Consider the following 27,907-nt stretch of genomic DNA (forward strand, 5'->3'; position numbering starts at 1 on the left):
TATCTCTTCCAGAATTTTCCATAGGTTGTTGTGATCCACACAGTCAAAGGCTTTAGCATAGTCAATGAAGCAGAAATAGATGTTTTTCTTGTATTCTCTTTCTTTTTCTCTGATCCAACAAATGTTGACAATTTGATCTGTGGTTCCTCTGCCTTTTCTGCTGCTGCTACTGTTGCTCAGTCGCTTCAGTCATGTTTGACTCTGTGAGACCCCATGGACTGCAGCCTACCAGGCTTCTCCATCCATGGGATTCTCCAGGCAAGAACACTGGAGTGGGTTGCCTTTTCCTTCTCCAATGCATGAAAGTGGTAAGTGAAAGTGAAGTCGCTCAGTCCTGTCCGACTCTTAGCGACCCCATGGACTGCAGCCTACCAGGGGCTCCTCCATCCATGGGATTTTCCAGGCAACAGTACTGGAGTGGGGTGCCATTGCCTTCTCCCCTGCCTTTTCTAATCCCAGCTTGAACATCTGGAAGTTCTTGTTTCTTTTTCTGTTGAAGACTAGCTTGGAGAATTTTGAGCATAACTTTTAGCGTGTTAGATGAGTGCAATAGTTTTATATAGTGCTGACCAAAAAGGAGGATATGTCTGATTTTTATTGGTCAATCATGTAGCAATGGAATGAACAGAATTTGCAGTATGTTTTAGCTTGGTATCCCTTTGGATCTGCTTGATTAAGCTATTAAACCTCAACATTTAAATGACTTAACCCAATAAAGGGTTGTTTCTTGTAGAAATCTGATGCAGGCTGTTTGATTGTCTTCTATCTTGTAGATATGCTATGCCCAGGTTGCCAAGGCAGGGGAAAAGTGAGTTAAAGGAAGCATGTAGGTTCTTAACTGACTCACCCTGGAAGTGACAAATGCCACAGTCCACTGCTCAGAACTGGAAATGTGATTCTGATCAAATGGTGAAGTGGCTGGGAAAAGTGTGGAAGAGTACACAGATATTTGATAAGTACTAATGATCTTTTCCACACTCTTGGTGTTTGATACTTTGAAATTACCTATTTAAAAATTCTTGTAGGCAATTTTATATCACTTCAAGTTTTAAACATAAAGATAAAACTTTCCTGTTACTTTCTTTCAAATATATTTAAAATGTGTTGGTTGAGTACACACTATCATTTTTCAAAGATCTTTTCAGTTCTCTGTTAAAAACAATGAAGTTTTTTTTTTTCCCCCCAATAGTTGTGAGGTTTGGGTAAGTCATTTCACTTCCTATACTTGTATCCCAATTGAAAATGTGATTTAACCCTTGATTTATGTGTATGCTGTGAAAATTAAGTTAGAGATCACATGTAAACCGCTTGACACAGTGCCTAGAAAAAGGTAAGTGTTCAACAAATGTGGATTTTTCTACTTGCTGGTATGTTGATATTGTAATAGGTCTACTACTGTCGTCAGTGATACTGGATCCTCTGACTCAGTGGTAATATCTACCATTATCAGAGATAGTATACTTTACAGAAAAAGTGACATTTAGGCCAAGTTCTGGGAATGAAATGCCTTCATCTTCTCTATGTTCTTATTTTGGTAGTCATGGGGGATTTCAAAGGCCATGTTCTCCCTGGAGTCTTCTTATTTACATTGGGGATTTGGTGGACTATAACGTGCGTTCTGAAATATGCCTTCAAAAAGCAGAAGCGGATTTCCTACTTTGAGCCCAAAGTATTATTCTATCGAATAGAAATGTTGGAGGGAATTGCACTAGTTGGAATGGCTTTAATCGGTGAGTGACCCTTTTCTGTGTTCTGTTTGCTTTCTTGGTGTATTTTCACATGCAAAGAGAAGATTGAATATCAAAACAAGAGATTACTAAAACAAATTTTTTATTCAAATACATCTGAATACGTATTCTAATTGTATTTCTGTTTTTTATTGCTTGATCATGTAGCAATTCAGTTCAAGCCTGGTTTTCTAACAGTTCAGTTCAGTTGCTCGGTTGTATTTGGTTATCCTTAATTGGGGAGAAGCTGAACTCTAGCATTTTAATCCTGAGCCAAGCACAACTCCCTACCCAAAGATGTACTCTGTAAGAAGGAAGTAATCAGATGCTATAGGATTAATCTCACAAATCTAAATCCAAAATTACTCAGGATTTATCTAGTCATTAGATTAAAATAGGAACTCAGTGGAACTAAGTCCATTAGCTTTGAAGATCTGACATAGCTGTTTGACAAAATTGGCTATCTTTGACTAAAAGGGATTATCTAAACCAGTCTTTGAAGCTCTAAACCAGTCTAAAGAACCAGTGCTCAGCTGTTAGGTAATGGCCCAGAAAGAAGAATCAGTGCCATAAAAAGACAATATATTGGGCTAAGCTGTAGGCTGATCTTTCTGCATCTTCAGTTTTCAGTAAAGTTGTGGAAAGATGGCTTAAAGTGTGATTTATCCCTCTGCAGGCATACTTGCAGGACAGTTTATTCCTGGAGGACCGCACTTGATCTTATACGACTACAAAAAGGATCAGTGGGTCAGACTCCCAGGCTGGCATCATTTTACCATGTACCTCTTCTTTGGGCTGCTGGGTGTGACAAACATCTTATGTTCCACCATCAGGTCACTTCCTCCCTCCTTTACCAAGCTAATGCTATTAAATGCCTTATTTGTGGAGGGTAAGTATGAATGTTTTCATTTATCTTTCATTATTATTGGACATTTGTCTAGCCCTTTACAACAATAAAGGGCACCTTTCCTTTGGTGTCCTGGTACAGCCTTGACCTGTAGGCCAGCTGTCTGGGTCATGGTAAGCTATTGAGGTGTCCTAGACAGGATGCCAAAGATTTCCCTTCCCTACTAACTTATTTAGTAAAACTGGACAAGCACAATCATTCAGGTATCGTATTCAAATTTCACATCTACCTTAAAGAACCACCTGCCATGCTCATTTATCTCAGGTTTATCCTGGAGATGATCATTATTTCCATTTTTAACACAAAAAACTGAGCTCAGAGTAGTGAAGTGTTGTTGTTGTTTTTTAGTCACACATTTGTGTCCAACTCTTTGTGATCCCATGGACTAAAATCCATCAGGCTTCTCTGTCCATGAGATTTCCCAGGCAAGAATATTGAAGTGGGTTGCCATTTCCTTCTCTGGGGTTAGTAAAGCATAAATATTCCTCCAAAGAAGAGACCACTCAAAGCAGAGTAGTTCCCATACCTATGAAGTAGCCTTTTTAATATTGATATAATTAAACTCCACCATTACATGATAAACAGAGTCCAAAAAATCCAGTCACATAAAATTGAGGTCCTAACACTTTTTGTTCAGTTGGCCTCTCTGTTACTGCATAAGAAAACACTGATGACAAGTATTTAATGCTTTGTTTTCATTTATTTTATATGTATGGAGAAGGAAATGGCAACACACTCCAGTATTGTTGCCTGGATAATCCCATGGAAGAGGAGCCTGGTGGGCTGCAGTCCATGGGGTCACAGAAGAGTTGGATACGACTTAGTGACTGAACCACAACATTTTATATGTAAGGGGTAGACTGGTCATAGAACTAAAAAGCCCCCAATTATCAAGAGGCAGTCCTTTCTAATGTCCACCTTGCCTCCTACGTCTAAAGATAAGCGCTTTTGCCAAATGCTCTTTGAGAACAAGTGATAGATACAAGTTGGGCAACAGTCACCAACAGCATGATTCTCATTATCTCAGATGTTATCATATTATTTTAAACTTTTTATTTTATGTTGGAGTATAGTCGATTAACAGTGCTGTGATAGTTTCAGGTGGACAGCAAAGGGACTCAACCATACATATCTGCACGTATCCATTCACACCGAAGCTACTCTCCAGATGTTACTATATTTTGAATGAACATCTTTTCCTCTACATCTGAATGAAAAGGATGAAGTTGAAGCCACTATCTGTCCATAGGATTAAAAATATAGTTAGTTACTACTTCTTGGGAGCTTCCAGAGAACCTTGCCCTACCCATCGAAGTGCACTCTTATGATTTGTGTTTATATTTGCTGCCTCCAGTAGACTAAATTGCTTAAGGAAAGACTTTATTTCATTCATCTGTCCACTCGCCCTAACTCCTGCTCCCCTGCCTTCATCATGCCTATTATTCATCCTTTTGCATAAAATATGGTTTGAAATTTAGTTCCTTGAAAATGTCATGATGTATTGGAGAAGAGAATAAAGACTGGGGAAGGGAAAAGGAGATTTCAAAGATTACATCGTAAACAGGTATAGTGATGATTCCAAAAATGCTAGAGATTTCCATTATTAATGGAAGCAGTGGGCACCTCATCTTTTGGACAAATGCGTGTGCTTTATGTAAAGCTGTGTGGAGATGGGGGAGGAACAGTAGTTTCATTGAGAAAGACAAACTATTTTTTCTGCCTCCGACAGCTTTTATCTTCTACCATCACACTCATGGCCGAGAAGTGCTGGACATCTTTGTGCACAAGCTTCTGGTCTTGGTCATCTGTTTGACAGCCCTGGTTACCTTCATGGAGCTCTTCATGCAGGCCAAGATAACTGTGGAACTTCTGCGGATAAGCCTTTTCCTGCTTCAGGGAAGCTGGTTCTGGCAGGTGAGTTGGGGCCTCCAGTCAATGTGCCTGATGTCTGCACTGATGACCTCTCTTTGACTGTGGGTGTTGTGCCCTGGAACCCAAAGATTTCCTTCTGATATGCTGCTGGTAGTGAGAATGCAGGCCTTTGAGGGGCCCAGTGGCCCTGGTGAGAATAGTGGCAGAGCGGCAGGGAAGGAGGTAGGAGGTGTACACCTTCATCACGCACCTGAATATCCATTTGTAGGAACTCTGAGCTAGTGCTTAGCTGGAAGCAGTTCCCGATGCTAAAGTCACTTAAAGCCTAATGGGTATTAAGCTCGAGAAACATAAGGAAGGCAGGAAAGGAAGGGAATTATTATCTATTGAGGAATAAGTATGTGCCGGCCCCTGGACATGACTTTTACATACACATTGTTTCATTTTCATTTTGTCTTCATGACAACTTGGAAGTTAGATATTATCATCCCCAACTAACTGATAAAGAGACTCAGAGAGAGCAGGTTACTTGCTCAGGATCACACAGTAGTGGAACTAGGATCTAAATGTGGGTCTGTCTGACTCCAAATCCCAGGCACTTTTATTGTTGACTCCCTAACCTTGGAGTGTTGTTGAAAACATATATTCCAATCAGTGAACATATACTTTATCTGTTCAGTTCAGTTCGGTCAGTCATGTCCGACTCTTTGTGACCCCATGGACTGCAGCACACCAGGCCTCCCTGTCCATCATCAACTCCTGGAGTTTACTCAAATTCATATCCATTGAGTTGGTGACGCCATCCAACCATCTCATCCTCTGTCCGAACATACATTCATGAATATAAGGAAAGTCTGGAATGAAAGGTGAATGTGGTTTAATTACAGAAGATTTCTTAGAGGAGATTTTTAGTCACTAAAGTGCAGGGATTTGGGATGATGAGGTTCTTCCAGGGATTTGCATTTCAGTGAAGATTGACAAGAAAGCCCTGGTGGACTCAGAGAAACATCACGGTCAAATGGGGGCTAGGAAAGATGTGATTATTTAAGCTTGTGGGGGAGTAGAAAGGTTGTTGGAGCACAGGCTAGTAAATAGGGGCTGAGATTCAGGGGTTTTTTGAAGGTAAAATGATTTGGAAAAAATAACAAATACCTCATCATGGTATAATTTGATAATCAGTGAATTTAACCAGTTGGTATATAGATGTTGTATTGTGAGATTATTTACCATCAGTTGGCAAGCTAAATAGAATGGCATGTAAGATGTGATTATGTTTTCTATATCTCTTGGTTGGAATATTTTACTATGTTCTGGTATTGCTGATTCAAAACTAAAAATAAAATTTAAAAAATTTAACGGTGATAATTTCAGATCAAGATGACACAGTGAGTTTATGCCTCAGTGTATTGCCTCTGCTTCAAGTATGTAACAATGATACATAAACTATCAAAAATACCTATAAAATAAAAAGTAAATTAAAAGAATAGAAAAGTAAATGAAAGTAAGAGTGTTTAAAAATACATAGTTGCAAATTAAACACCACAAACAAAAACAGGGCAAGCCACCAGTGAATAAAATAAAAATAGAATAGACTAGACATTCCCAGACTGAGCAGAGCTGGGCGGCAGCTCTGTGGGTTCCAAGTCTGGGGTAGGCATGATGGTTGGTTATTTGGCTCCAGGGGAACTAAAAGGAAATTAGAGATTTCTCTGGATGTAGGGGTAAAGTCAAGCTCTTCGACTCTTTTTAATTAAATGTTTGTAAATATTTTCTGTTTCTAATTGCTTTCCATCCAGTTGATCATTCACTTTCTGATAAAGGTATGTTAAAATTTTATGTTATATTTACGGATTTGTCAGTTTCTCCCAGTTTTCAGTTTTCTTTAATGTCATGAGGCTATATTCTTCTCTATTTCTAGTTTTTTTGAGTTGAATATTCACTTATATTTAATTTTTCTTATTTTTATATAAATATTCCTAAGACTGTAGAATTCCTCCTATACACTAGTATAACTACTTCCTATGAGATTTTGTGGGAGAAGGCAATGGCACCCCACTCCAGTACTGTTGCCTGGAAAATCCCATGGATGGAGGAGCCTGGTAGGCTGCAGTCCATGGGGTCGCTAAGAGTCGGACACGACTGAGTGACTTCACTTTCACTTTCCACTTTCATGTATTGGAGAAGGAAATGGCAACCCACTCCAGTGTTCTTACCTGGAGAATCCCAGGGATGGGGGAGCCTGGTAGGCTGCAGTCCGTGGGATCGCACAGAGTCGGACACGACTGAAGCGACTTGGCAGGCAGCATGAGATTTTGTATGTGGTAGCTTTCATCTTGGGTGATTTTGAATGTTGCATTTTCTATGTGCTTTCCTCTTTAATTTATGAGTTATTTAGAAACATTTTTTTCAATTTCCAAAAATATTCTTTTTATTATTTGTTTTCAATTGCTTTGTATGTGTTCCCTTTGAAATGTGTCAAGACTTTTTCGGGATGCAGCCCAATGTCAGTGGTAGTAAATATATATTTGAGAAGAAAGTATATTCCATCTTTTGGGCTGAAGATTATCCACATGTTTATGCAATCCAATTTCTTAAAGAGCTAAATATTCAAATAAAGAAACTAAGATAAAAGGGGGAAACCCAAAGATAGTTGAATAAAGTAATAATACAATTAAGAGCAGAACTGATGAAACTAATTAGTGTTCCATTAAAGATTAATGATTAATTAATTAAATATCTGAGGGAGGAAGCTGTGAACTTTTGCAACTGAGCATAGGTTGGCTTAATGTTGTCCCTTTTGGCAGAGTAATAATGTTTTCATATTTCCCCAAGAGCTTTTCTAAGGAAGATATATGAGGTTAAATTTTGAGGGTATAAATTTGAGATTATTTTTAAAACTTTCTGTCCATCACTATGTCCAGACTAGTATTTTTCTTTACTGGGTGGTCAGACTAAATGACATTTGAGACTTAGAGAAAAATGAATATTTGATACCAATACAAGCAAACATACTAGCAGGATAGGAAGCTTTAGCCATGGTACATGTCCCTTGTCCCCTCTGTGCTGGATTCTTCTGAAATGAAAATGTTTCAGGGACTTAGGTGAATTTATTATGCTTCCATGTTTGGTTGCTTTGAATGTTTATTTCCCAAACTCTATCTCAAGCTAATAAAATTACATTGTTATTTGCTTTTCACAATTTTTTTCTCCCACTACTTTTCCATACAAAATGTCCTCTTCATTATGGGGGACTAGAGTGCAAAAGTAGGAGGTCAAGAGCTGCCTGGAGTAACAGGAAAATTTGACCGTGGAGTACAAAATGAAGCAGAGCAAAGCCTAACAGAGTTTTGCCAAGAGAATGCACTGATCATAGCAAACACCCTCTTCCAACAACACAAGATAAGGCTCTACCCATGGACATCACCAGATGGTCAATACCAAAATCAGATTGATTATATTCTTTGCAGCCAAATGGAGAAGCTCTATACAGTCAGCAAAAAACAAGACGGGAGCTGACTGTGGCTCAGATCACGAACTCCTTACTGCCAAATTCAGACTGAAATTGAAGAAAGTAGGGAAAACCACTAGACCATTCAGGTATGACAGAAATCAAATCCCTTATGATTATAGTGGAAGTGAGAAATAGATTCAAAAGATTAGATCTGATAGACAGAGTGCCTGATGAACTATGGATGGAGGCTCATGACATTGTACAGGAGGCAGGGATCAAGACCATCCCCAAGAAGAAATGCAAAAAGGCAAAATGGTTGTCTGAGGAGGCCTTAGAAATAGCTGAGAAAAGAAGAGAAGCTAAAGGCAAAGGAGAAAAGGAAAGATATACCCATTTGAATGCTGGGTTCCAAAGAATAGCAAGGAGACATAAGAAAGTCTTCCTCAGTGATCAGTGTAATGAATTAGAGGAAAACAATAGAATGGGAAAGACTAGAGATCTCTTCAAGAAAATTAGAGAAACCAAGGGAACATTTCAAGATGAGCACAATAAAGGACAGAAATGGTATGGACTTAACAGAAGCATAAGAGATTAAGAAGAGGTGGCAAGAATACACAGAAGAACTGTACAAAAAAGATCTTCATGACCCAGATAACCATGGTGGTGTGATCACTGACCTAGAGCCAGACATCCTAGAATGGGAAGTCAAGTGGACCTTAGGAAGCATCACCAGAAACAAAGCTAGTGGAGGTGATGGAATTCCAGTTGAGCTATTTCAGATCCTAAAAGATGATGCTGTGAAAGTGCTGCACTCAGTATGCCAGCAAATCTGGAAAACTCAGCAGTGGCCACAGGGCTGGAAAAGGTCAGTTTTCTTTCCAATCACAAAGAAAGGCAATGTGAAAGAATGTTCAAACTACCACACAGTTGCACTCATCTCACACATTAAGCAAAGAAATGTTCAAAATTCTCCGTGCCAGGCTTCAATAGTACATGAACTGTGAACTTCCAGATGTTCAAGCTGGATTTAGAAAAGGCAGAAGAACCAGAGTTCAAGTTGCCAACATCCATTGGATCATGGAAAAAGCAAGAGAGTTTCAGAAAATAATCTATTTCTGCTTTATTGACTGTGCCAAAACCTTTGACTGTGTTTGTTGTGGTTTGTTGTGGAAAATTTTTAAAGAGATGGGGATACCAGACCACCTTACCTGCCTCCTGAGAAATGTGTATGGAGGTCAAGAAGCCACAGTTAGAACTAGATACCAATTCCTTATTAGATACATGATTTGCAAGGATTTTCTCCTATGCAGAGGATTTTCTTTTTATTTTCTTGATACTGTCCTTTGATGTACAAAAATTCTTAATTTTAATGTGTCTTGGTGTCATGTATAAGAAATCATCACTAAAACCCAGGACATGAAACTTTTTCCTTATGTTTTCTTCTAGCAGTTATGATTTTAGTTCTCATATTTAGGTTTTTGACTCATTTTGAGTTAACTTTTATATATGGTGTAAAATAAGGGTAAATAATTTTTTTTTTTTTTTTGCACGTATATATTCATTTGTCCCAGCACCGGTTGTTGAAGAGACTTTAACTTCCCCATTGAATGGCCTTGGCACACTTGTCAAAAACCAATTTATTACAGGTTTATGGTCTTATTTCTGGACTCACAATTTTATTTCATTGATCTGTATGTCTACCATTATGTTAGTACCACAATGTTTTCATTATTGTAGTTTTTGTCATAAGTTTTGAAATCACTAAGTGTAAGACTTACAACTTTGCTTTACTTTTTCAAGGCTGTTTGGGCTATTCCGGGTCCCTTGCAATACCACATCAATTTTAGAATCAGATTTCCATTTCTGCAAAAAAAAGACCATTGGGATTTTGATAGGGATCGTAGTGAATCTGTGGAGTGCTTTGGGTGCTATTGCCGTCTTAACAATATTAAATGCTCCAGTTCATGAACATGAGGTATACTTTCATTTATTTAGATCTTTGATCTCTTTTGACAATATTTTGTAGTTTTGCAAGGTACAAGACTTGAACCTCCTTGATTAAATTTATTCCTAAATATTTTATTCTTTTCAGTGTTTTTATAAGTGGAGTTGTTTCCCTAATTTACTTTTTTGAATTGTCCATTACATGTTTTGAGTGTTGCTTTTGTATCCTGCAAGTTTGCTAAATTCATTTATTAGCTCGAATAGGCTTTTTGTGGATTCTTTAGAATTTTCTGTACATACGATCATTTTATTTGTGAATATAGATAGTTTTACTTCTTCCTTTGCAGTGTGGATGCCCTTTATCTATTTTTCTTGACTAGTTGCTCTGGCTAGAATTTCTAGTACAGTGTTGAACAGAAATGGTAAAACCAAACACCCTGTCTTGCTCCTGATCTTAGGAGACAAACTTTAAGTATAAATATAATGTTACCCATGGGCTTTGTTTATTTCAAAAACTTAAAAAAAAAAAAACCCTCTGATTTTGAAATAATAGAGTGAAACCGAGCAACTTAGAATCCTACCAAATTCTCTGAAAGTCTACCAATCTACAGAGATGACTACTAGTCATATTTTGAAAATTGATCTGTAAATATCCTAAACATTTTTGCAAAAATATAATTTAGTAGATATTGTCTATCTTAGTAAAACAGATAGCAGTTTCTTATCTGTAGCATCTCAGATAATGGGAGTTATCTGTCACCATTAATCTTGAAACAAAGCATTTTGAATTGCACCATTTTTGTGAATATGGCTGGTAATGCTTTAATGTTCACTTTTTCTTTTAAATTACAGATTGCGTTTGTCCTTTATCCCCTCAACGGAAACCCTCCTTGGGATTTAACGGATCATAACAACATTATGTTTCTCACCATATGCTTTTGCTGGCATTATGCAATAGCCATTATCATCACTGGAGCAATGTATGTCTTTGTCACCTGGTAAGTTAGTGATTATTGTTCATAGAAATTCTATTTTTTTTTTTTTTTTTGGTATATGATCATCAAGACTCGACAGTCCGAACTTTAAGTTCAAAGAGGTATTTTATTCCTTAGCATTCCACAAAGAGGGTAATATAGCAGAAAATTATCTACAAACACAAACATTTCCAATTAAAATAATAAATGCTGGTTTAAGATTGGAATAGCTAAAGAGTGTCTCTGCTGTACTCTGAACCTATGCATCACCCTTCAATATGTTCTTCTGTGCCTTCATGTCTTTGTATATTCTGTTTTCTTTCCCAAATGGTCATCAACATACCTGCAGTGAGCCCCCTCCATTTGCCCATGTGGACATCAGTTATGACACTTCCCAAATGTGGTGGCGTTTTTGACCAACATGTATGCCTCTCATTAACTTTGATTAATTTGATATTTGCTGTAATATTTGTAACAGTAAGATTAAGTTGAATGCTATATGTTTTTATAAGGACTTTGATACAGTGTTTCATGATGGGTGAGGAGCAATGTAACAGATTGCTAAGAACCCATGTTTCCAGCTCTGCTTCTTGTCAGCTAAAAGACTTTGGGTAAATGATTTAACTACATTAAATATCAGTTTTGTTGTCTGCAAAATGGGGATAACGATGGTACCTAAATGAGATCATATCATTAAACTGCCCTTAATATAATAAGAGCTCAACAGAAATTCTTCTTACCCTTGCTCTTTTTTTCCCCGCATTGGTTCCTATGATAGATTTCTTTTTCAATTGAAGTACAATTGACATGGGCTTCCCTGGTGGTTCAGTGGTAAAGAATTAGCCTGCCAATGCAAGAGATGGGGGTTTGGTTCCTGGGTTGGGAACATTCCCTGGAGAAGGAAATGGCAATCCACTCCAGTATTCTTGCCTGGGAAATCCCATGGACAGAGGAGCCTGGCGGGCTATAGCCTAAGGGGTTGCAAAGAGTCAGATACAACCTAGAGACTAAACAACAACCACCACAATTGACACACAACATTATACTAGTGTCATTTTGTACAACATAATGATTCAACTTTTGTATACATTGCAAAATGACCACCACAATCAGTCTATTAATAGTTACACCATCTGTCACCATATTAATGTTACAAAATTTTTTTCTTATGATGAGAACTTTCAAGATTTACTTGTTTAACCAACTTTCATATCTGCAATACAATATTTTTGATTATAGTCACTGTGTTATATACAAAATCCCCATGACTTATTTTATTCTGTTTTTAAAAATTTTTTAGTTATATGATAGTACAGTTGATTAACAGTGTTGTGCTAATTAAAGTGTACAGAATAATGATTCAGTTCTACATACACATATATCTATTCTTTTTCAAATTCTTTTCCCATTTATTTTATTACAGAATATTTAGCAGAGTTCCTTATGTTATACAGTCGGTCCTCTTTGGTTATTCATTTTAGAGGCAGCAGTGTGTACATATCAATTCCAAACTCTCTAAATATCCCTCCCCCCACTACCCCTGTAACTATAAGTTCCTTCTCTAAGTCTGTGAGTCTATTTCTGTTTCATAAATAAGATATGATATTTCTTTCTCTGTCTGACTTACTTTACTAAGTACGACAATCTCTGGGTCTACCCATGTTGCTGCAAATAGCAGTATTCTTTTTAATGGCTGAGTAATATTCTGTTATATATATATATGTACCACATATTCTTTAGATCAGATCAGTCGCTCAGTCGTGTCCAACTCTTTGCGACCCCATGAATCGCAGCATGCCAGGCCTCCCTGTCCATCACCATCTCCCGGAGTTCACTCAGACTCACGTCCATTGAGTCAGTGATGCCATCCAACCATCTCATCCTCTGTCGTCCCCTTCTCCTTCTGCCCCAATCCCTCCCAGCATCAGAGACTTCTCCAATGAATCAACTCTTCGCATGAGGTGGCCAAAGTACTGGAGTTTCAGCTTCAGCATCATTCCTTCCAAAGAAATCCCAGGGCTGATCTCCTTCAGAATGGACTGGTTGGATCTCCTTGCAGTCCAAGGGACTCTCAAGAGTCTTCTCCAACACCACACTTCAAAAGCATCAATTCTTCAGTGCTCAGCCTTCTTCACAGTCCAACTCTCACATCCATACATGACCACAGGAAAAACCATAGCCTTGACTAGATGGACCTTTGTTGGCAAAGTAATGTCTCTGCTTTTCAATATGCTATCTAGGTTGGTCATAACTTTCCTTCCAAGGAGTAAGTGTCTTTTAATTTCATGGCTGCAGTCACCATCTGCAGTGATTTTGGAGCCCAGAAAAATAAAGTCTGACACTGTTTCCACTGTTTCCCCATCTATTTCCCATGAAGTGGTGGGACCAGATGCCATGATCTTCGTTTTCTGAATGTTGAGCTTTAAGCCAACTTTTTCACTCTCCTCTTTCACTTTCATCAAGAGGCTTTTGAGTTCCTCTTCACTGTCTGCCATAAGGGTGGTGTCATCTGCATATCTGAGGTTATTGATATTTCTCCCGGCAATCTTGATTCCAGCTTGTGTTTCTTCCAGTCCAGTGTTTCTCATGATGTACTCTGCATATAAGTTCAATAAGCAGGGTGACAATATACAGCCTTGACGAACTCCTTTTCCTATTTGGAACCAGTCTGTTGTTCCATGTCCAGTTCTAAATGTTGCTTCCTGACCTGCATATAGGTTTCTCAAGAGGCAGGTCAGGAAGTCTGGTATTCCCATCTCTTTCAGAATTTTCCACAGTTTATTGTGATCCACACAGTCAAAGGCTTTGGCATAGTCAATAAAGGAGAAATAGATGTTTTTCTGGAACTCTCTTGCTTTTTTGATGATCCAGCGGATGTTGGCAATTTGATCTGTGGTTCCTCTGCCTTTTCTAAAACCAGCTTGAACATCAGGAAGTTCACGGTTCACATATTGCTGAAGCCTGGCTTGGAGAATTTTGAGCATTACTTTACTAGCATGTGAGATGAGTGCAATTGTGCCCTAGTTTGAGCATTCTTTGGCATTGCCTTTCTTTGGGATTGGAATGAAAACTGACCTTTTCCAGTCCTATGGCCACTGCTGAGTTTTCCAAATGTGCTGGCATATTGAGTGCAGCACTTTCACAGCGTCATCTTTCAGGATTTGCAATAGCTCAACTGGAATTCCATCACCTCCACTAGCTTTGTTCGTAGTGATGCTCTCCAAGGCCCACTTGACTTCACATTCCAGGATGTCTGGCTATAGGTCGGTGATCACACCATCTTGATTATCTGGGTCGTGAAGATCTTTTTTGTACAGTTCTTCTGTGTATTCTTGTCATCTCTTCTTAATATCTTCTGCTTCTGTTAGGTCCATACTATTTCTGCCTTTTATCGAGCTCATCTTTGCATGAAATGTTCCTTTGGTATCTCTGATTTTCTTGAAGAAATCCCTAGTCTTTCCCATTCTGTTGTTTTCCTCTATTTCTTTGCATTGATTGCTGAAGAAGGCTTTGTTATCTCTTCTTGCTATTCTTTGAAACTCTGCATTCAGATGTTTATATCTTTCCTTTTCTCCTTTGCTTTTTGCTTCTCTTCTTTTCACAGCTATTTGTAAGGCCTCCCCAGACAGCCATTTTGCTTTTTTGCATTTCTTTTTATTGGGGATGGTCTTGGTCCCTGTCTCCTGTACAATGTCACAAACCTCATTCCATGTTCATCAGGCACTCTATCTATCAGATCTAGGCCCTTAAATCTATTTCTCACTTCCACTGTATAATCATAAGGGATTTGATTTAGGTCATACCTGAATGGTCTAGTGGTTTTCCCTACTTTCTTCAATTTAAGTCTGAATTTGGCAATAAGGAGTTCATGGTCTGAGCCACAGTCAGCTCCTGGTCTTGTTTTTGCTGACTGTATAGAGCTTCTCCATCTTTGGCTGCAAAGAACATAATCAATCTGATTTCAGTGTTGACCATCTGGTGATGTTCATGTATAGAGTCTTCTTTTGTGTTGTTGGAAGAGGGTGTTTGTTATGACCAGTGCATTTTCTTGGCAAAACTCTATTAGTCTTTGCCCTGCTTCACTCTGTATTCCAAGGCCAAATTTGCCTGTTACTCCAGGTGTTTCTTGACTTCCTACTTTTGCATTCCAGTCCCCTATAATGAAAAGGACATCTTTTTTGGGTGTTAGTTCTAAAAGGTCTTGTAGGTCTTCATAGAACTGTTCAACTTCAGCTTCTTCAGCGTTACTGGTTGGGGCATAGACTTGGATTACTGTGATATTGAATGGTTTGCCTTGGAAATGAACAGAGATCATTCTGTCATTTTTGAGATTGCATCCAAGTACTGCATTTTGGACTCTTTTGTTGACCATGATGGTCACTCCATTTCTTCTGAGGGATTCCTGCCCGCAGTAGTAGATATAATGGTCATCTGAGTTAAATTCACCCATTCCAGTCCATTTCAGTTCGCTGATTCCTAGAATGTCAACGTTCACTCTTGCCATCCTTTGTTTGACCACTTTCAATTTGCCTTGATTCATGGACCTGACATTCCAGGTTCCTATGCAATATTGCTCTTTACAGCATCGGACCTTGCTTCTATCACCAGTCACATCCACAGCTGGGTATTCTTTTTGCTTTGGCTCCATCCCTTTGATGGACATTTAGGTTGCTTCCATATCTTGTCTACTTAAATAATGCTTCAGTGAACACTGGGGTGCATGTATCCTTTTGGATCATGTTTTTCTCTAGTTGTATGCTCAGGAGTGGGATTGCAGGATCATATGGTAACTCTATTTTTAGCTTCTTAAGAAGAAGACAATGGAACCCCACTTCAGTACTCTTGCCTGGAAAATCCCATGGATGGAGGAGCCTGGTGGGCTGCAGTCCATGGGGTCGCGAAGAGTCAGACATGACTGAGCGACTTTACTTTCACTTTTCACTTTCATGCATTGGAGAAGGAAATGGCAACCCACTCCAGTGTTCTTGCCTGGAGAATCCCAGGGATGGGGGAGCCTGGTGGGCTGCCGTCTATGGGGTTGCACAGAGTCAGACACAACTGAAGCGACTTAGCAGCAGTAGCAGGAAGGAATCTCCATACTGTTCTCCGTAGTGGCTGCAATTTACATTCTCATCAACAGTGTAGGAGGGTTACCTTCTCTCAACACCCTCTCAAGCATTTGTTGTTTGTGGATTTTTTGATGATAGCCATTCTGACTGGTGTGAGGTGATATGATCATCTCAATAGATGCAGAAAAAGCTTTAGACAAAATTCAACACCCATTTATGATAAAAACTTCAGAAAGTGGGCATAGAGGGACCATACTTCAACATAATAAACCCCATATATGGCAAACTATAACTAACAATCATATTTATTGGTGAAAAGTTAAACGCATTTCCTCTAAGATCAGGAATAAGACAAAGATGTCTACTCTCACCACTTCTATTTGACTGAGTTTTAGAAGTCCTAGCTACAGCAATCAGAGAAGAGAAAGAAATACATGAAATTCAAATGAGAAAGAAGTTAAATTCATGTCACTGTTTGCAAATGGCATGATCTTATACATGTAGAAAATGTTTTAGAAAATCCTAAAAACACCAAAAGAAAACTACTAGAGCTCATTATGAATTTGGTAAATTTGCAGGTTACAGAGTTAATACATAGAAGTCTCTTCTTATCTATACACTAACAGTAAAAGATCCCAAAGAAAATTCAAGAAACAAGCCCATTTACAAAGAATAACAACTTGGTAATAACAAGAATAACAACCCCATTACAAGAATAAAATATCTTGGAATAAACCTACCTAAGGAGACCAAAGACCTGTATTCCCCAAACTATAAGACTTATTTTATAACTGGAAATTTGTACCTTTTGATCCCCTTCATCCATTTTTGCCTACCTCCCCCAACTCTGGCAACCATGAATCTGTTCCTTGCTTTGTTTGTTCCTTTGTTTTTTAGATCTCAAAGTTAAGTGAAATCATTTGGTATTTGTCTTTCTCTATCTGTCTTATTGTGTTTAGCATAATACCTCAAGGTCCATTTCATTCTTTTTTATGGTTGAGTAATATTCTATTATATACATATAAGTATAAAATATTTATCTTGTATAAACACATATATAAAACATCTCCTTTATCCATTCATCAATTGATAGACATTTGTTTCCATATCCTGGTTTTGTGTGTATGTGTTCAGTTGTGTCTGACTCTGTGCGACCCTGTGGCTTCAGTTGTGTCTGACTTTGTGCGACCCTATAGCCCGCTGGCTTCTCTGTCCATGGGATTCTCCAGGTAAAAATACTGGAATGGGTTGCCATTTCCTTCTTCAGGGGGTATTCCTTACCCAGGGATCAAACTCACCTCTCCTACATCTTCTGCCCTGCAGGCAGATTCTTTACCACTAAGCCATTGGGGAAGCCCAAATATTTTGGTTATTATATTATAAATATGGTACAGTGAACCTAGAGTTGCCTTTTTGAATTAGTGTTTTCATTTTCTTTAGATAAATACCCAGAAGTGGATTTGCTGGATTGTATGATACTTCTGTTTTTAATTTTTTGAGGACACTTTATGCTGTTTTCCATAGTGGCTATACCAATTTACATTTCTACCAAATGGTACATCAGGGTTCTCTTTTCTCTATATTCTGGCCAGTACTTGTTATATCTTGTCCTTTTGATAACAGCTGTTCTTCAGGCGTGCCTTTTAGTTGTCTGTAGGTCTTCTCTGGAATAATGTCTATTCAGATTCTCTGCCTATTTTTAAATTGAATTTTCGTTGTTGTTGTTATTGGGTTGTTTGATTTCTTTATGTATTTTGGATATAACCTTTTATCAGATAACATTTAGGAATATCTTATTCCATTCAGTGTTTCCTTTTTATTTTGTTGATGGTTTCCTTCACTGTGCAGAAGCTTTCTATTTGATGTAGTTCCATTTGTTTAGTTTTTCTTTTGTTGCCATTTCCTTTGGAGTCAGATCCAGAAAATATCAACAAGAGCAATATCAAGGAACTCACCACTTATATTTTCGTCTAGGATTTTTATGGTTTTAGTCCTACATTCAAGACTTTAATCCATTTCGAGTTTTTATGTATGGTATAAGATGGTGTCCCAGTTTCATTATTTTGCACATGGCTGTACAGTTTTCCCAGCACAACAAAAAGATTGGCCTTTTCTCATTTTATATTCTTGCCTGCTTTATCATAAATTAATTGACCATGTATTTATGAATTTAGTTCTTTAGTTTGTGTCATTGATCTATGGGTTTGTTTTTATGCCAATATCATACTGTTTTGATTTTATAGCTTTGTTGTATAGTCTGAAATTAGAAAGTATGAGTCCCCCCAAGCATTGTTCTGTTGTTACAACCTCTTTTTGACTATTCAGGATCTTTTGTGATTCCATACAAACTTTGGGATTGTTTGTTCTATTTCTGTGAAAAATGCCATTCATAATTTGATAGGGATTGTATTGAATCTGTAGATCAATTTGGGTAATGTAGATATTTTAATGATATTAATTTTTCCAATCCATAAGCATGGAATATCATTCCATTTATTTATGTCTTTTTCAATTATTTTTATCAGTGTTTTATAGTTTTAAGTGTATGCTGCTGCTAAGTCGTGTCAGTTGTGTCTGACTCTGTGCGACCCCATAGACGACAGCCCACCAGGGTACCCCGTCCCTGGGATTCTCTAGGAAAGAACACTGGAGAGGGTTGCCATTTCCTTCTCCAAGGTGTGAAAGTGAAAAGTGAAAGTGAAGTCACTCAGTTGTGCCCAACTCTTAGCGACCCCATGGACTGCAGCCCACCAGGCTTCTCCATCCATGGGATTTTCCAGGCAAGAGTACTGGAGTGGGGTGCCATTGCCTTGGGTCTTTCATTTCCTTGGTTAAATTTGTTCATAGGTATTTTATTCTTTTTGATGCCATTGTAAATGGGACTGTTTTCTTAATATCTCTTTCTAATAGTTCCTTGTTACTGTATAAAATGCAACATGTTTGCATATTTATTTTATACCATGCAGCTTTACTAAAATTATTTATTAATTCTAACAGTTTTTTTGGTGGAGTCTTTAGGATTTTCTATATTGAGTATCATGTCATCTGCAAATAGTAACAGTTTTACCTCTTCCTTTACAATTTGGATGCCTTTTTTCTTGCCTAAATGCTATGGCTAGGACTTAAACTCTATTTTGACTAAAAGTAGTGAAAGTGAAACTTATTGTCTTGGTCCTGATTTTAAGGAATAAAATTTCATGACTTCATCGCTGAGTATGGTGTTACCTGTGAGCATGTCGTATATGATCTTTATTATGTTAAGATACATCTTTTTATATTCACTTGTTGAAAGTTTTTATCATAAATGATGTTGAATTTTGTCAAATGTTTTTATACATCTATTGAGATAATCATATGATTTTAATCCTTTTTTTTGTTAATGTGATATATTACATTGATTAATTTGTGGATGTTGAACTATTCTTACATCCCTGTAATAAATCCCACTTGATCAGGGTATACGATCCTTTTAATATAGCCTTTAATTCAGTTTACTTATAGTGTTGAAAGTTTTTCACCTATTTTTATCAGTGATATTGGACTGTAATTTTCTTTTTTGTATGTGATATCTTTGTCTGATTTTAGTGTGAGGGCAGTGTTGGTTTCTCCTTTTTTTATTTCTGATTTTATTTGAGCCTTCTCTCTTTTATTCCTTTCCTGATGGCTCAGATGGTAAAGAATCTGCCTGCAATGTGGTAGTCCTGGGTTTGATCCCTGGGTTGGGAAAATCCCCTGGAGAAGGAAATGGCACCTCACTTCAGTATTCTTACCTGGAGAATCCCATGATCACAGGAGCCTGGCAGGCTACAGTCCATGGGCTCACAAAGAGTCAGACATGACTAAATGACTAACATTTCATTTTCATTTTCTTTTTTCGTTAGTGAGTCTAGCTAAAGGTTTGTCAATTTTGTTTCAGTCAGTTCAGTTCAGTTCAGTCACTCAGTCATGTCTGACTCTTTGCGACCCCATAAATTGCAGCACGCCAGGCCTCCCTGTCCATCACCATCTCCCGGAGTTCACTCAGACTCATGTCCATTGAGTCAGTGATGCCATCCAACCATCTCATCCTCTGTCATCCCCTTCTCCTCCTGCTCCCAATCCCTCCCAGCATCAGAGTCTTTTCCAATGAATTAACTCTTTGCATGAGGTAGCCAAAGTACTGGAGTTTCAGCTTCAGCGTCATTACTTCCAAAGAAATCCCAGGGCTGATCTCCTTCAGAATGGACTGGTTGGATCTCCTTGCAGTCCAAGGGACTCTCAAGAGTCTTCTCCAACACCACACTTCAAAAGCATCAATTCTTCGGTGCTCAGCTTTCTTCACAGTCCAACTCTCACATCCATACATGACCACAGGAAAAACCATAGCCTTGACTAGATGGACCTTTGTTGGCAAAGTAATGTCTCTGCTTTTCAATATGCTATCTAGGTTGGTCATAACTTTCCTTCCAAGGAGTAAGTGTCTTTTAATTTCATGGCTGCAGTCACCATCTGCAGTGATTTTGGAGCCCCCAAAACTAAAGTCTGACACTGTTTCCACTGTTTCCCCATCTATTTCCCATGAAGCGATGGGACCGGATACCATGATCTTCGTTTTCTGAATGTTGAGCTTTAAGTCAACATTTTCACTCTCCTCTTTCACTTTCATCAAGAGGCTTCTTAGTTCTTCTTCACTTTCTGCCATAAGGGTGGTGTCATCTGCATATCTGAGGTTATTGATATTTCTCCCGGCAATCTTGATTCCAGCTTGTGCTTTTTCCAGCCCAAAGAGTCTCATGATGTACTCTGCGTATAAGTTCAATAAGCAGAGTGACAATATACAGCCTTGACGAACTCCTTTTCCTATTTGGAACCAGTCTGTTGTTCCATGTCCAGTTCTAAATGTTGCTTCCTGACCTGCATACAGGTTTCTCAAGAGGCAGGTCAGGAAGTCTGGTATTCCCATCTCTTTCAGAATTTTCCACAGTTTATTGTGATCCACACAGTCAAAGGCTTTGGCATAGTCAATAAAGGAGAAATAGATGTTTTTCTGGAACTCTCTTGCTTTTTTGATGATCCAGCGGATGTTGGCAATTTGATCTGTGGTTCCTCTGCCTTTTCTAAAACCAGCTTGAACATCTGGAAGTTCACGGTTCACGTACTGCTGAAGCCTGGCTGGGAGAATTTTGAGCAATTTTGTTTAAATTTTTTCGAATAACCAGCTGTTTGTTTCACTGATCTCTTCTATTGTCTTTTCACTTTCTATTTCATTTATTTCTACTCTGATCTTTACTATTTCCTTCCTTATAGTAATTTTGGGCTTGTTTGCTCTTCTTTTGCCAGTTCCCTTTGGTGTAAAAGTGAGGTTGTTTATTTGAAATTTTTCTTATTTCTCAAGGTAGGACTATTGCTATAAACTTCCATCTTACAACTGCTTTTGTTGCATTGCATAGATTTTGGTATGTTGTATTTCAATTTTCCACTTGTCTGCAGGTGGTTTTTAATTTCTCCTCTGATCTAACACTGGTGCTAGCAAGTTAGAATTAGAGTACAAAAATGGTGGCCCCTAGTGCTGGCACTAGCAGAGCAGAGGGGGAAGAAAGTGAAAATGGCACCTGCCAGTGCTTCCATTCTCGCGAGAGAATCCTAACAGATTTCTTCCTTGCTGGCAGATGCTTTAAGATTAGCAAATGAATCCCATTCACATATGGTTTGGACTCTTCAAACTGTGGTTTTTGTGCTGTATGGCCAGGTGGGTGAGTCTGCATGCAAGCCCATTAAGAGTGGAATCTCCATTCCTTACAGTCCTTTGGTTCTTCTGGACATCAGCCCTGTTGATCTTCAAAGCCAGATGTTTTGGGGGCTCATCTCATCAATGCAAGTCCAAAGGGTTCGGGTGCCTGATATAGGGCACAAATCCTTGCTCCTCAGGAAGAAGCTCGGTATCTGTGAGATCTCTTTGACTGTGGGTCTTCAACCTGGAGATGGGGTCTTTGGTTGGACCACATCTCTGCCTCTTTTACCCATCTCATTGTGGACCTTTTGTCTTTTATTGTAGAGGAGCTGTTTGACTAGTTTTCAGGTCTTTTTATATTTCCATAGGAAATTGTTCCTTATGTAGCTGTAGATTTGCTGTGTCCATGGGAGAAGGTGAATTCAGGACCTTCCTAGGCTGCTATCTTGAACCACCTCCCCCACCCACCCTTGTTGTTTTTATTATTCCTCTGGTTCTTGTTCTCCTTCTTCTTCTGTATCAAAAATTGTATAAGGTATCCAAAATCACTGCAGAAGGTGACTGCAGCCATGAAATTAAAAGACGCTTACTCCTTGGTAGAAAAGTTATGACCAATCTAGATAGCATATTGAAAAGCAGAGACATTACTTTGCCAACAAAGATCCGTCTAGTCAAAGCTATGGTTTTTCCTGTGGTCATGTATGGATGTGAGAGTTGGACTGTGAAGAAAGCTGAGCACCGAAGAATTGATGCTTTTGAAGTGTGGTGTTGGAGAAGACTCTTGAGAGTCCCTTGGACTGCAAGGAGATCCAACCAGTCCATTCTGAAGGAGATCAGCCCTGGGATTTCTTTGGAAGGAATGATGCTAAAGCTGAAACTCCAGTACTTTGGCCACCTCATGCGAAGAGTTGACTCATTGGAAAAGACTCTGATGCTGGGAGGGATTGGGAGCAGGAGGAGAAGGGGATGACAGAGGATGAGATGGCTGGATGGCATTACTGACTTGATGGACGTGAGTCTGAGTGAACTCCGGGAGATGGTGATGGACAGGGAGGCCTGGCGTGCTGCGATTCATGGGGTCACAAAGAGTTGGACACGACTGAGCGACTGAACTGAACTGAACTGAACTAAACTGATGGACCTTATGGAGAAAGAAAGACAGTTTAAATATAGTATGATGAATGGAAATAGTGTAAGAATAAAGCACTATTGGAACACACAGGAGGCCTCCTCACAATTGAGAATTAAGCTGCAACTTGAAGGATGAGTAGGAATAGAATGGAATGAGCATGGTTCCTTATTTCCATTAGCATGGTAGCTAATGCCAAACCACAGTTGGCTTGGCTGATTCCAACTGTTAATTATGCAGGCTCTAAACCTTCAGACTTTAGCATTGATTGAAGTGTTCTATATCTGCAGTCTCCATCATGTAGCCATGATCTATGTGTGATTATTGCACACTTGACATGTGCCTTGTTATTGTTGTTGCTATTCAGTTGCCAAGTCATATCTGACTCTTTTGCAACCCCATGTCCTGTAGCTCGCAGGGCTCCTCTGTCCATGGGATTTCCCAGGCAAGAATACTGGAGTGGTTTGACATTTCCTTGTCCAGAGGATCTTCCCAACCCAGTACTACATTAATTTTAATGAATTTTAGCTTTCATATATACATAATGACTATCATTTTGGATAGTACACGTCTAGCATGTTCTCTAGATCCCTAGATTCAGTAGTTGATTCGAGGTCCGATGGGGTCTCAGCCTCTGCCCAAACTAGCTTTCTAGTCCTCTCTAGATGTTTCCCCAGCTACCTCTACTTCTCTGTGCTTCTTTGGGTTTTACTGCTAAAGAGCTTTGGTGCTGTGTCTCTGGGTAAAAAAGGTCTTTTCCTTGTCTAGCTCCCAGATGTCTCTAGTAGGCTTTGATTTGTAGTTACCTCCTTCTAGAGGTCTAAGTGCTATGCCTGCTTGAAATTCTACCTTCTTATGAAATGATTTCTATTAGTCCTATTCAGTTCCCCCAAAGCATGTGTATGCGCTGATGGTTAAGGTTCACTCTGCCACTGAGTGAAACTTGACTTCTTCCTCTATTGTTTTAGGCTGACTTTGGGCCTCATCTCCTTAGGGTTTGGACAGCCTCCAAGAATAAAGCCGGCATTCAAGAAGCCTCTCTATTCCATGTCAGTTCTAGAGCCAAAAGAAGACTATTGTTTCTTTCTGTTTTAAAAACCTTCAGACCCCTAATGAACCGCTTTATCCACGTATAGTTTTCTAGAAACCAGAAAGTCCATGTTTACTTTTGCAACTGCCTCTCCTTCCCTGGCACCCTGGACTTCTTGACCACATGTTGTCTCTACCCGGCATATCCAATCAAATGCTCATCTCTTCTATGAAAACTTATGTGATTGTTCTTGTCTTTGCTTATCTCCTTGCATGAGTTTACAGTACTTTAGTCTTGATCACACATTTTAACAGTTGTGATCTATCTTGTGATATTTACTATTAGCTCATGTTAGGCTTATCTGCTAACTAGATTGTGCTACCTGGAGGAAAAGATCTTTTTCATATCTCTCACTGATCTTGGCATACTCTCAATAAACACTTATTTTCTATTTTAACAGCTCTGCTTCAGAACTACTCAAACAGGGTTCAGTTGTTTGGGAATCATGTTTTATATGCTTTTAAGTTTTATTCTCATACTGCTTATGAAATATAAGGCCAAGAGCTTGTATTATGATATATTTTAATATAATACTAAGCAGTAGATTAAACAATATCACGAAGATTGAATATTGACTTTTAGCATGGTTATATGTAGGATAATTCAATTCAATCCTGTAGTCATGAAGAGCTTTGAAAATACATACATCTGGGTTTGACTGTGAAGTGGATTATAACTCAGTCACAGGTGATAGGTTTTAAGGACATTCTATCTGAATTTATTTGACAAAGCACAAAGATCACCATGAAAACAAAACTGGGTTATGGAACTGCTGCCCCCCAAATCTCTGAAGAATGAAGCTGTGCTTTGCAGCTTTCCCGAATAATGGTTTAAAGATTGCCTCATCTAGTCCCATGCCTGTTGTTCTCATGACAGCTCATAGGAGACACCTATCTGTTGGGAAATCTTATTGTGTGTTTTACTGTATTTCACATATAAACTTACATAAACATCACTGTGATACAGAAGTATTTCAAAAGCCCCTTTGGATGGACAAAGAAATATTACCTATTTTCAGGTTGGTTTTCCAAACAAATGATTCTTGTGAGCCATTTTGAAGAACAAAATAGAAATGACCAAATTCATGGTAGATGGTAGTTTGCCTTTTGGAAGTTTGATTTCCACCTCAACTCTGGAAGTATACCCAGAGTCTCAGCTCTGCTCTTATATTAAGAGCAGAAGAGAACATGTGGGAGCAAAAGCCCAGACACACCCTGAACTTAGTTTCCTGAACTTGCACCATTCCAGGATTTAGCAATTATTTGTACTTCCTGTTTATTATTCCATCCCTCAATCTCTCCCCAGTAGCCATTTCTGTGTGTGCCAATACCAAGGGCTTCAGGGTGTGGACAGACCCTGAATATGCCTCAGCTTGATGGCGTCTAACAACAGCAGATACAACTCAGAGGGGAGGAATCTGGAACAGGAGTAGTCACTGTGTTAACACTGTTAACCGTGTAAACAATTTCTACAGCAAATTTCCTGCAGACAAATGAGTTCCATTCTGAGAGCATGTTCATAAGTCCAATTTGTTTGTAAGTGCAAGCGGCTTCACTTTCACTTTTCACTTTCATGCATTGGAGAAGGAAATGGCAACCCACTCCAGTGTTCTTGCCTGGAGAACCCCAGGGACGGGGAAGCCTGGTGGGCTGCTGTCTATGGGGTCACGTAGAGTCGGACACGACTGAAGTGACTTAGCAGTAGCAGTACTGTAATAGGTTTATAATACTTTTCACACAAGTAATATATACATAAAAAACAAACACAAAAATAAAGAAGTATTTTTAACCTCACAATACAGTGCTTTGAAAAGTACAGTACTATAGTACAACAGCTGGCATATGGGGGCTGGCATGCACATTCACATATTTGAAAGTGTGCGACTTGAAGTTTCACATGTAGGCAACTTACAATAAATAGCTAGTTCTTTGTTTCACTTTCCAGAAGAGTCAACAAGAATGAATCTAATGAATGTACTAATTAATCCCTTCCATTTAGCACCTACTCAGGTTTTGCAATGTGGAGATAACCGTGTAGGTTTAAAAAAATGAAATGATACACTGTCCCAGTTTTAACCGTAGTTAAAACTATTAGCTTTTCATGAAAACAGTGCCTTGAAGAGTTGAGAACGTTGGGAACCAGGTCAATGGTCAACTAATTATCAAGGCAAAAGATTTTGAGTACTTTTTCTTGGTTTCTGATGAGTCAGTAGATGTTACTGATACCACTCAATTGTTGTGTGTTGGAGAAATTAATGTTGAGTTGGAAGTGACTGAAGAATTACCTCTGGGTATATAAGTGATACGAACTCCTGTAGGACCGCTCCACAGTCCACTGAATCATCACATACATAGTGAACCACTATTATGAACCAGTGAACAATTATCCTATGAACCATAGAACAATTATTACGAATTGTTCTAGACTCTGACAAGAGTTAGAGCAGTAAATAAGATGAAACCTCTGCTCTTAGGAAACTCATACTCTAGTGAGATCCAGAGCACAGGTCAAATCCTGGTGTATTGAGAGGGATGGGCCAGACCTTCTTTGGGAGAAAAAGACAGAAAACAAGTGTAAAGTTACAGATAGGCTGGTGACGTTTTTCATAAAACAATAATGATTTTGGATTTGGTTTATCAGTTTGTTTGCATATCCTTATGTACTTCTGGAAGTTAACAATATTTTATTGACATAGTCACGCACCATTTCTTCACAAATAATCCTGCACAGGAAAAGCTTTATGTAGTTCTGATTACATCAGAAAAGTTGAGAGCCTGCTGAGTTTCTGCTACCAAGAAACTTGGCATCTTTCAATTCCGAAATTTCCCCCCAGCACCTACAGATTTTCTTAATCTATGAAAACAGTTACAAGAACAGAGGTCACTTCTTTCAACTTTTTAGTGCATCAGGGACCATCACATTCAACAGAACAGCCAGGGGCCAGCACAGAAGCAGCTCTCTGAAGACACAGTAAGGGCTGCAGTACAGCCCAGACTTGACATGGGGCTCAACCTGGGGAAGGAGATGGCTTCATGGGCTTCCTTCTCAGGACAGGGCTCCTTTTTGTAATACTCAGCTGAGCTCAGTTTCTTCAGGGCCTACTACAGTCCAGAGATTCTTTTGTTTGTCTTAGAAATGGTTAAAGTTATGAATTTTGAATATGATGCAAACAATCATGTTACATATTAGAGGTTTATTGTGTCTGCTTGCTTATAGACTGCTTTAATCCACAAAATGTTCGCAGGTAGCTCCAAAGACAAATAAAAGTGATTTTCTTTTTGAGGGTGCCTCTTCCACTGTTTGTTGTACTATAGATACAGATAGTTTGGGATTTTAATTTTAAATGGAATAATGTACGATGACTTTCATTCTCCTTAGGTTGGTTAAATCTCGATTTACGAGGTTCTGCCCTTCAGAAGTTGAACTGCTGAAAAATGCTGAACAAGAACAAGATTCAGAAGAGATGTGACTTTGATGGGCATCCAGTCTTTCTAGATGAAATTTTTCTTTTTCTATTATTTTTGCCTTTTTATCTTTTGTTTGGAGAACAGCTGATTGAGAATGATTCTTGGTGTCATGATATTGGGGGCTTGAGGTGGCTCTCTCTAATTAGTTAAAGCATGATGCCCACATTCTGAAAAATATTTGTTTTGTTTGCCTTATAGATATATATGCTCAAGGTTCCTGGGCTTACTATCATTTGTAACTCATAGATGGGATTTCATTTGTTTACTGCCTTGCAACAGTGGGAAATAAACAAATGCATGGATCTTGGTTCAAACACCTCAGATATTTTTGTTATTCAGCTGCACCCCACCTTTATATCATGAAGATAGAACCTGTGTGACACCGAAATTCCTTTTCGTGAGATATCTCTTTCTGTAGCACCTGTATTCTCTCCTGGGAAGAGCAAGCTGGAAGTCATCCTGTGGTGCACTCTCTCAAAGAAGATAAAAGAGATGATCCATGGTTACAGAAGGGTACGTGGTGAAAAAGCCATGAAAATCTAGGAAAGGAGAGTTTGAATATTATCT

At 38.7% G+C, this 27,907-nt stretch overlaps 1 protein-coding gene across 1 annotated transcript; it reads left to right on the top strand.

Moving 5' to 3' along the window:
• Positions 1 to 1,540: 1,540 nt before the first annotated feature.
• LOC129644807 (transmembrane protein 45A-like) lies at positions 1,541 to 27,645 on the top strand. The gene is made up of 5 exons (XM_055570259.1): positions 1,541 to 1,730; positions 2,404 to 2,616; positions 4,364 to 4,548; positions 10,754 to 10,899; positions 27,252 to 27,645. Exons 1-5 carry the CDS (start codon positions 1,541 to 1,543, stop codon positions 27,340 to 27,342), a joined length of 825 nt encoding a protein of 274 aa, XP_055426234.1. The 3' UTR covers positions 27,343 to 27,645.
• The last annotated feature ends 262 nt before the right edge of the window (positions 27,646 to 27,907 follow it).

Source organism: Bubalus kerabau, chromosome 2 (assembly GCF_029407905.1).
Source record: "Bubalus kerabau isolate K-KA32 ecotype Philippines breed swamp buffalo chromosome 2, PCC_UOA_SB_1v2, whole genome shotgun sequence".
NCBI lineage: Eukaryota > Metazoa > Chordata > Mammalia > Artiodactyla > Bovidae > Bubalus > Bubalus kerabau.

Excerpts from the sequence above, each read along its gene's own strand:
- LOC129644807 (XM_055570259.1), top strand. The coding sequence starts at position 1,541 with ATGGGGGATTTCAAAGGCCATGTTCTCCCTGGAGTCTTCTTATTTACA. Across the intron at positions 1,731-2,403 it reads AGTTGGAATGGCTTTAATCG|GCATACTTGCAGGACAGTTT; the intron begins GTGAGTGACCCT and ends ATCCCTCTGCAG. Across the intron at positions 4,549-10,753 it reads AGGGAAGCTGGTTCTGGCAG|ATTGCGTTTGTCCTTTATCC; the intron begins GTGAGTTGGGGC and ends TTTAAATTACAG.